The following is a 10,578-nucleotide window of genomic DNA, read 5'->3' on the forward strand; positions in this document are numbered from 1 at the left end:
CTTTGGGCTGTGCTTGTTTTAAAAGGCACCCTGCTTCTGGCTGAAAAATACCTCTTGCTGAGTTAAATGAATTAACCAAGGGGCAAAACTCAAAGTTTAGCTAAAAAAGAAAACAATTACAGCATTACAGCTGGGGGGGACAAGACGACTCTGAAGCTTACAGCCTTTATGGGTGAACAGAAACTTGCCCTCATGCTGCTTTTAATGAATTTGTCTTATTGTCCAAGCCTACAACTGCCTGCGTTTGTGGACTTTAACTTGAACAAGAAATTCTGCTGAGTTCAACAGAACTGTGTTGCAGTGAAAACACGTGGGCTGCAGCCTTACTGGGTACGGCTTTTAAAATTGTGCTGCATGTGTAAACCCAAAGGGTGTAGATGTGGCATGACATGCAGACTGGAATAGGTAATCCCAGTTAAAATCATCCAGACTTTCCTCCCAGTATACAAACCATAGTGTTTTCAAGTGTGATGATGTGCATTTACAAGGGACTGATGTGCCCTGATTTCTCCAGTTCAGCACAAGCAGTGAGTGGTCTACCAAGCTGGCTGGGGCTGATGGGCGACTCTGCTGGAAGGGAAGGGATGCTGTGTGAAGTAGGCAGAGCAGGCAATTTTTTAAGTTTACAAATCTGAACTTTAAACATGGTGGGAATTATTTCAGTTTGTCACTTAACATGGGGTTGCTTTTTTTTTAAGGGAGATGGAAAGAAGTTTTTATTTCGTTTCTTTTTTTTATTATTCTTCCCCTGCTCTTTCTCCCCAGTTGGGTGAAATGAAGGACTGTGTTTTCTTTAGGTTATGCTTTATGTTTTCAGGTTGTGTTGGAAGATGCCTACGTAACCTGCTGGGGTTATCCTGCTGCTTAACATGAAATACCTGTGCAGGACAATTGGAGAGAGAGAGAGAGAGAGAGAGATTTATACACATACACACTTTGTTTGTTTGTTTGTTTTACAGAAGGTTTGCCCACTTTGGAAGAGGAGCGTTTTTCTTATTATTCTTTAATTCCATTTCTTAGAATTACTGTGGTCATGCTTATTGCATAGTGCTATAGATCTCAAATAGATCCCTTTCAAAATAGTACAGACAGTATGCAGAAATATTTTTACTCCCTGCCTCCAGGTGGGATTGAGCTGAGGAGGTATTAAATGTTTGGTTGAGTGGCAGTGGACCTAAAAACCAGGACAGGAATTACTGAGTTGAGAGACTCTTCCAGTGCAATACACTCCATCACACTGGGAACCTGTAATGCTACAGAGATGTGAAAAAGCAATGACACACCAGTAAAATTACTGAAATCAGATTCGTTTGTTATAGTATTAAAAGCCGTGACACATGGTAATTAGGAGCTTAGGAGCTACAGTGCCTGGGAACCTATCTTGGTCATTGTTGATACCTTCCGCTCAACCAAAGGTATTTGCTCCCTCACTCTTCACATTGAGTACATGGTGCACATTATCATTTTATCTGTGGTCTTCCCAAGGTTTGATGTGTTTAGCTACACAGTAGGGATTTGTTTCCATTTTGGAAATAGAGCTGGGGGAGTGCAAAAGCTGAGAGACCTTCTACTGGCACTCTGCGGGGACCTGGGCCTGACCTGGGGTTGAAATGACTGTGCACCTCTTCCCTTCCTGGCTTGGAGGGGACCAGAGCCGTGTCCGGACTGAGCTTGTTCCTCCTGAAAGGAGCACAGTCTGGACGTACATGAACTCAGTGGAAAGTTTGACGCATTGAGTTTTTCAGCCTCCTTTTTTCTTTGTCTTTTTTTGTCTATGAGAAAAGAGGCTAGAGGTGCAAACCAAATCACACCTTTCATGGTGATGAGTGAGTTTGATATCTTTTCCAGCTTCAGCCCTGATCTTAGCTGAGGGGCATGGGTGGAGCCCTTTATTTCTTGGCACTTCTTTATGATGGCACAAGCAGTGCACCTACATTGGGTATTGTATCAGCTGCCTTCTGAGCAATTGGCAAAGCTTCAGAGTCTTGTAGTCAGCAATATCTTGATTAATAACTACGATAGAAGCCTTTTTGTTGAGCTTAAATATTTTATTTCCACCTACTGAAATCCTTTGCTAGGAAGATTTGAAAACCTAGATCGATTTAAACCTTTCTTGATACATTTTAAGTGTCTGTCTTCTGGTTTGGACAGGCATGGAGCACTCTGGAAAACAATTATCCTGCTGCTCTTAAGAGAACTGTTTTCCAACAGGAATCTGAATCTTTTCCTGGCCCAGCACTGAAATATTGCTGGAAGCTGGTTCATACTAGTCCTGTAAGTGGTACATCAGTTGTGATGCAGTGAAGGACAAAGCACAAAGTTAGCAAAGTGCCTTGCAAAGTCTTCTTGTTGCTAACAACCGTGGTAGATTATTAGTTTTGTGATCTCGTATCTTTGGAGAATAAACACCAGTGGTGGTGTTTTGAAAAGCTTTTTGAGTAGCTGGACAATGCTCTTGAGCCATATAAATCCAGTGGTGAAAAGTAAAACTGCTAGTACGTGCGCACAGCGTAGATGCACCTTTTTTGGAGATACTGAGAAGTGTTTTGCTGGGGTGGAAGCATTTAGGTGTTCTACACCCAACGATGGTAACTTTTCCTTTATTTTCTCAAGTGTAGAAACTCTCAAAACTTTCTCTGAAATGTTTGTAACTTAGGGCAGTTAACAGCTGGAGCTGTGTATTTTAGGGGATTTCTGGTGTGGAAGTCCCCTTGAGAACTGTTCTTCACTTACGTTACTTCCTTTGTGCAGAGGGTCTCTTTGCAGATCTATCTCATAACCTTACCAGTTAACATGATGGGCTTAAAGCAGGCTATGGCTGAAGAACGGGGTGTGGGTTCTTGCTCCAGAGCAGGGTAAGAAGGGGCCAGTTTGGGTGGGCTGTGGAGTCTTCCCAGGCGCATCAGCTCTGCCGTGCCTGGTGGAGCATGTGCATTGCCCTCTGGTGGCAAGTGCCCTGGAGCTGCTGGGGTCAGGAGGCTTCCTGCCTGAAGTTGTACACGGTGTTTATTAGGGAAGATCTGTCCTCCCAACAGCAGAATCATGATTAAACAGTTCTGCAGTTTTCAGTCATGTTTTTTATTCAGCTGCCTCTCTGCTGAAACCGTGGCTTTCCTATTCAAGAAGCATGAGTTAGCATGAAAACCTGAAAGTGAAGCTGATGGGATGCAGGAAGTGAAACTGATGGTTCAGGATACATTATTGAGACAATGTTCCAAAATAGCCTAAGATCTAATTGTAATTCTCTAACTATTTGCAGTTAAACTTGCCTGAAGGTTTTTGTAATGCCTCAGCAATATTAATAGTTTCAGAAACTTCGTGGAGGGAACAAAATAAAGAACAAAGACACTGAAAATTAGATGATCTGTTCTTTCAGCTTTGCATGCATTTATCTCCTTTCCACCAAATAACATTCTTCTTCTGCCAGGAAGGGAGTAGATCCTGCAGTTTAAAACAACCCTGCAGCAAAACTCAAGCATGTGCGAAAATCTGGGCTTCCAACCTGGCAAGGATTGCTTTCTGAATTACATGCTGCTGTGTTTAGTTCCGTAAATGGTGCAGTGGGGCCGTGTGTGTGCTGATACACACCCTGCAGACCCTCCTGGGGAGCAATGCCCCACAGATGTGCCACCCCACAGCCCCTTCACTCTCTGTTCTCCCTGTGGGGCCGGGGGGTGGGGGGGGGCGGTTATTGCGACCATCCGGAGCTGCTGTGGGGCTGAATTCCTGCGTGTGCCTTCCCGGGGCCTGCTGCCCCTCTAATTGTTGTGTTGTCAGAAGGCGTGTGTCTCCCAAAGCCTTATCTGATTCCTCCAAAAGCCTTGCAAGCAATTCAGATGTTGACCCTTTGAGCGCAAACAAGCCGCCTGCCTCGGGGTGTAGCTGCGGGACGAGGGTTAGTGCTCGTGTCTTTGTGTGCAAACCCGGCTGGCTTTGTCACCGAGGATGGAGCACCTGCCTGGGGAGGGGAACAAGGGGCCAGGGAAGGTGAAAGGCTGGTGGGACTTGGAGGGGCAGAAGGGGAGTCCGACAGCTGCTTGTGTCAGCACGGGGATAAGTGCAAGGAGATTAATAGTTATTTAAAGAGCAAACGGGGACATGGCATTCAGCTGTGGCATGCGAGTGTATAAATGTGGTGGAATGGCTGCTCTGCTGGTAACATTTAGACAGATGGTCCCTGGACTGAAAGGAATGAAAAGGATCTTTGATTCTTTTAAGAATATCTTAAATTTTAATAGGACACTTTTTTCTTTTTTTTTTTAATTTGTCTTCTAGGCAGCACCTTCAGTGTTTCCAGACTGTGCTGTGTTGTTAATGCCAACTGCCCATTTGGCTGTCGTTCTTCATCACTTTAAGAAGCCTGGGATTAGAGGGCATAGTTTTTAAGTGAAAGCTGAAACACTGTTGTTTTGCTGTCTGTATGTCTGAGCTGGTTTAGGAGACTGTTTTCATCACAGCCATCTTTTCATCATTCTGCTGGTTAGGGAGTGTGTCTGATGCTAATCTCCATGAGAAATGAAACAACTGAGCGATATTTCTGTATTTTTTTTAGAAGTCTTCAGGTCTTATTAGGGTATTCCGGGGTAGGAGGGCAGGGAGGTTTGTGGGGTTTTTTGACTAAATACAAAAATTACTGAGCAGGAAAAAGATTGATGCAGTGCATCAGCTTTCTGGCTCTTCCCATACAGAATTAGCCTCAAGGGCAAACGTGTACCAAACGTCCGTTAAGTAGATCTTGGTTGGCTGAATAGCCTGCAGGGGTTGAGGCATAACTGTCATCTCCATTGCCAAAGCTGCCATCTCCTTTTGGAGAAGAACGACCAGTCTGGATTGCTTTCTCCTCTATCAGCTATTTAGCATGCTTTGAGTCCAACTGCAGATACTGACTCCCCCATCTAACAGGGGTGCTGGGCATCTATAATATCCCTGCTGTTATGGGCAAACTGAGGCAGGGAGGGTAAATGACTAACCCGAGGCAACACAGAGAGTCACTGGTTCACCCAGGATTAAGACTCAATATGTAATTGCTTTTATTACTCCTCTGCCTGAAGGCCTCAGACAAAATGGAGGCCCATTAAGCAGAGTGCTTTTCATATAGTGAGGAGCAATCCTTGCCCTGCAGACTTGTTGCCTGAAGTAGGGTGGAGGGGGAGGTGGGGTGGCTTGCCCAAGAACACAGCGTGTCACTGCCAGAGCGAGGGAGGGAACCAGCTCTCCCTTTTCTCTGCAGTCCATCACAGCTCCCAAAATCAAGTCCCCTGTTCAGTTTTCCCATCAGATCTTCGCCCTCCCAACATGGTTTGTCCCAGCAAGCTGATCAATCTCTGGAAAGTCTGATGTGCCTTGGTGACTCAACAGCTCAACTTGGGCTTTTAATTAAAACCCCATAAAACATCAGCCTCTACCAGCAAGACAGTGACAGAAACCTAAAGAAGGGTTCTATTTGGTGGCTCAGATTTCTCTACCACCTCCTCTTCTGGAAGGACAATTGGGAGTGTGAAGTGTTTGGGTGCAGGGAGGACACATCATCCTTGCAAAGGGACCAGCATGTTTTCCCCCATAACTGAAATGACTGAAGAAAACTGGGTGCTAAATGGGTTGTCCAAGGTCCCTAGGACCAGCAGGTATCTTTTGCCATTCCTTTTCAGGTCGTTTTAAGAGTGATGATGTGCTTGAAGCTTCGTTAGGATTGCTGAGGGATGAGTATCGGGGAATTTTTTTGTTGTGGGTTTTGCTGTTAGTGCTCTAACTTGGGGAACTGTTGTTACTTGCTTGATAAAACAAAGTTGTCTCTAGAAAAGAAGCAACTGTTGGAGAGAAGAGGGGAGTCTGGAGCAGACTGGCTGAAGTACTGAGAAATACATGAGCTTGATGGCTCTGGAGGGGATTGAAGATGTAAGATGTGGAGGGCCATGAGTTGCTTGGATACTCGAACAAGGGGAAGAGCCAGAGTCAGGTGCTGACTGTAGATCCCAAGGGTGTGTATGTTCCTGGGTGATCCCAGAGCTGCTGGTGTTGGACACCACAAACCTTTTGGATACAGCTCCTGCAGAGATGGGCACAAACGGTGTCCTCTGGACACACACAGAGGTAGGACTATGTGTACCTGGCTGAACCCCATATACTGTTCACCTGCTGCCCTGTCTTCATGGCCAGGGTTGGGTCCTTTGGAGGAACAAAAGATTGCAGTAGTTGTGTAACTCACTCTCCCCAGAATACTTTCCCAGCTTCCAACTGTTTGTGGTTCAGAGTTTTATAATTGGTTATGCTGCCTTGCTGGATTTTTCTGCAGCAGAAATTGTCTGGTGCCTTTTGGAACATACTTAGGCTTTTAGTATAAGCAGCATTTTGTGGCAGAAAATACGTGTTTATTTGTGGTCTTTGTGACGAACCACTGTGTGTGTGTTTAAAATGAAAACCTGCTCAATATGTTCTTTTGTCCCCCAACTCCTCTATTAAGAGAGCATGAAAATTCATTTCCTATTTGCTTTTTTCCAATGTTGTTTAGGAGTTTATCCACTTCTGTCTCTCTGCGTTCCATTTCTCTCCTCATTGTCTCTCTTCTGGGCCATTGGTCTCCTGTGTGGCTGTGAGAAGGTTTTCTTCTTTCTCTTGTAAAATGGTGTATATCTTTTGCAAATCTCCCTTCTCTTGGTGTTACGTGTTTGATGGTGCTTCTCTAATGCTTCTGTGTGTCTCCTTGCCTCTAGCCACAGTACACGAACCTGGGGCTCCTGAACAGCATGGACCAGCAGATCCAGAATGGCTCATCCTCCACCAGCCCCTACAACACGGAGCATGCACAGAACAGCGTCACAGCCCCCTCGCCTTACGCCCAGCCCAGCTCAACTTTTGATGCCCTCTCGCCCTCCCCAGCCATCCCTTCCAACACAGACTACCCAGGACCTCACAGCTTCGATGTATCGTTTCAACAGTCCAGCACCGCCAAGTCAGCAACGTGGACGGTAAGGATGCAGCATCGCTTTGCTTCTTCTCTGGCTCTGGTCCTCATGCCACTGGTGACATGATTCATATGATACATATCCAGGCTTGTGCAAGAATGGAGTGACCTGTGTCCTTTTCAGGGCATGATATGTCATGCAGAAGGGAGAGATTTATCTTGGCTGCTCTAGGAGGGTGTGGTGGGAATTTAACCCTCAACAATATCACTAAATCCCAGGTGAATAAAAAACCTTGCAAAAAGATCGTCTAAAGGCAGCATGTGATGAAACAGTGGCTCTCCATTTGGGTCAAGCAGGTGTGCTGGAGTAAAACATGGGGTGGGCATAAGCATGGCTGCAATGCTGCCCAATGCTTTTTCTTCAGCATCCATGGGTTTGGGGGAGGTTTGGACACATCAGTAGGATGGAGGTGGTGCTCTCTGCTCTTACCTGTGGAACATGGGGCTTTCTCATTCTCCACGTCCTTCCCCTCTTACAGCTGGTATGGGAACTCCAGAGTCACCAGATCAGGTTAGCCATGTGGTATCTGGGTTCTCTGCATTTTGGTTTCTTTTTTTCCTTTTTCAGATTTTATTTCTTTTACTGTACTCTCTGCTCTTGCTGTCAGAATAATCCCTTATTAAAAAAAACAAGCAAACAAAAAACCCCAAAACCAACAAGAATGGAGCTTGGAACTCAAAGGACAGCTCTTGATTTTTAGTAGAGCTGCTTTGATTGTTCAAGCTGTAGAAACTGTAGCCCAGGACTCAGCACTGCTGGAGTTGTACATCCTGTTGTGCTTTAAGGCTCTAAAGTAGAGAGATGTTTATAGTGGAGAATATTAGTGTCTTAAAGATGTTCAATACTTGCCTTTCTCTCCTTCAGATCCTTGGAGTAGGTCCAGTGAATAATGTTCTCACAATACCTGAATGAAAGCAGGGAATATATATTTTTTTAAGTTAAAAGAAAAAAATACCCTGTCTATGGAAAGCTAAGAGTTGGGTTTTTTCTTTCAATCTGGGAAACTACTTCATCTCAAATTTAAGTACAATCTAGCAGGAATTGCAACTAACAAGCTCACAGAAACTGCTGCCAGCCAAGCAGCAAAACCCATATATTCCACTGTGGAAAATATTCCAGATAATAATAAATCACTGTAAGTTTGCAGTCTTCGTATTTTAAAAGCCTTTTGCAGTAAAATGTGTCTAAAACTGATAACAACTTTGTTCAGGAAATTGTGTTGCATTTATTAGAATGTGATAGGTCTGCTCAAGACCAAGTTTTTCATTTGTTTTTGCATAAAAGCGTGAAGGATGTTTAAGTGAGGTTGAAATTGCACCTTTTCCTTATCTGCATTGAAAGTGATGTCCTGCTGTAGTTCTTACTTGATTCTATGTCCAGATTCCTCCACTTACACTAGACACAATATCCATTTTCACTTCCCTTTAAGTAAGGAAGTTGTCAGTCAGTTGTAATTTCCATTTCTCAAAGCAAGAAAATGCTGCCTTTAGGTTTTTCCAGACTGCTCTGGAGAAGGTCCTTTGAAGGAGATATGAAAAGACACTCTCTTTTGATACATATAGTACAAAGAATTATCTAATGCAGCTGCAGGGAACCAGAGCATTTGATGCTGTCCTTTCAACTACAATAAGTGTTTTTTTAAATGAGGTTTAGATGTATGTAGTGGGCTGTTCCAGTAGACCTGAAGATGAGTGAGCTATTTGTAAGCTCTAAGTGAACACCTGAGATGTTTCACTGTAGTGATAGCAGCTTTCTGGGGTAGAAGTGGAGGCTAAATTTTAATGTAGATTTGCATAGTTGTCAAAGATCAGATGATGTAATAGCTTTAAAAAAAGAAATAAAATTGCTCCTTGGTGACTACAGTCACCAAATGTGTGCAGCCTGGGGACAGACATGTTTAGCTTCCCCTCCTTTTCTTTCGCCTTGATGTGGGTCACTCTAATGATAGCTGAAGATGTGCTCCATGTTCCTGTTGCTGTCTATCTAGGGATAAGTCCATGTATTTTTACTAAAGGAACGGTGTTCCAAGCAGCTCTGTCATCAGAGAGGAGCCAGTGGGGTCCAGGTGTCCCTATGCTGGGCTGAGTGACCTAGATCTAGCAGCTTGTGCAGGAGCTGGCAGGGTGCTGTCTGTTTGCAGTGGATGATGACAGCCTTGTGGTGGTGGCTGGGGGCTGTCAATCAATACGCCTTCCACAGTAGAGCATCTTTCCATCTTCAGAGCTCTGCCCTTCTGCTAATTAATCCACCAACTCGTTTCACATGAGCTCTTGAGTGGTTGGTAATATGCGTTCAACGGCTTTATCAGTGGGGTGGGTGGGGAAGGACATGGAGGCTCCTTTTCCCTCTGCCGTCCTGAGAAATGTGGAAACATGCGTGAAATGTTGATGAAAGAAGGAGCGATTGCCCCATCCTCTCAGCAAGAGCAAGTTCTTGAAGTTGCTCATCCCCCTCTCCATGTGACTTCATATGCTTTGATTAATGCCTGTCGTCTTTTTTTTTTTTTTTTAATGATGGATTAGGAACTTACCGAACTGGAAGAGTTTCTTCCACTGCAGTGACCTATTAAAAGTTTAATTACTAGATGGCCCCACCCTTATTAAGAGTCCAAAACTTGAAAGACTCCTTTCTTAGTTCTTTTCTTCCCCTCTTACCATTCCTCAGGGCAACAGTATTAAGGAAGGAAATCCATTGTATCACACTTTCCCCTGTTTGGGAGTGGATGAGCCAGACTGACCCACCTGCCCTGCTGGAAGGCTTGGTGGTGCCTGACACAGGATCTACTGTCCAGGTGGACAGCACGCTCCACTAGAGCTCATCTGAGCTTCTTCTGGGCTGAGTCATGTCAGATTAGGTCATGGGAGTAAAGTTTGTGGGCTTGGTGAGAGGACTGGATTATTTCTTTAAAAAGCAAGAGCCACTTTGATGCAAGGATTAGAGAGACCTGTGAAGATGCTTCAGATTTCTCTGTCGCTTTGTGTGTTTGGCTCTCAGTCTGCGTGCTTTGGAGGCAATAATCTGCAATAATGTGTAGATTCCCAGGTTACTTCTGGAGGTGGGGGAGCAACTTGTGGGGTACCTAAATGCTATGCCTCTGAAAACAGCCCTAAAATAATATTTTTCCTAAAACCTGTTTTTTCAAGTTCTCCAGATTCTTTCTGAGGGGCAGGTCCTAGGGCAGTGGGCACCCTTTGCCAAATCAGCACATTTTGTATAAGTTAGGTGGGGGAGGAGAGGAGTGTAACATTGAGACTGCTTCTCTGCTCAGGTTTGTGATGGGCTCCTAATTAAAGGGAATAAAAAAGAAAAAAAAGATCTGACCAAAATTGCAGAAAGAAACACTAGTTGCTGTTAGGTGAGAGGGTGATTTCATATGTATGAGTATATCACTTAGCAAATATTACAGATTTTCTCTCTGAAGTCTTTCATGACCCTAAGTAGGAATTCCAGTAAAACGTGCTGTCTAATCAAGTTAGCTCTTCATTTGTATGCAATGTTGAACTAATTAATGATGACAAATTGAAATTGGATTGCAGACGACTTTATAAGCATCCTTGATTATTTTGTAATTAATGACCTGAGAACACAAGAAAAAATATGAGCAGGTTAGTCAGTC

The 10,578-nt window shown here is 44.2% G+C and overlaps 1 protein-coding gene across 3 annotated transcripts in view; it reads left to right on the top strand.

Annotated features, from left to right (window-relative positions):
• The window catches only part of TP63 (tumor protein p63), a 103,308-nt gene that overhangs the window by 46,880 nt on the left and 45,850 nt on the right, over positions 1 to 10,578 (top strand). For all 3 annotated transcript variants that reach the window (XM_009999848.1, XM_009999863.1, XM_009999855.1), the window contains one exon: positions 6,711 to 6,965. In XM_009999848.1, coding sequence (XP_009998150.1) covers positions 6,711 to 6,965 — 255 coding nt within the window. The remainder of the gene's footprint in view (positions 1 to 6,710; positions 6,966 to 10,578) is intronic.

The sequence above is a fragment of the Chaetura pelagica genome, unplaced genomic scaffold, assembly GCF_000747805.2.
Source record: "Chaetura pelagica isolate M959 unplaced genomic scaffold, ChaPel_1.0 scaffold20, whole genome shotgun sequence".
NCBI lineage: Eukaryota > Metazoa > Chordata > Aves > Apodiformes > Apodidae > Chaetura > Chaetura pelagica.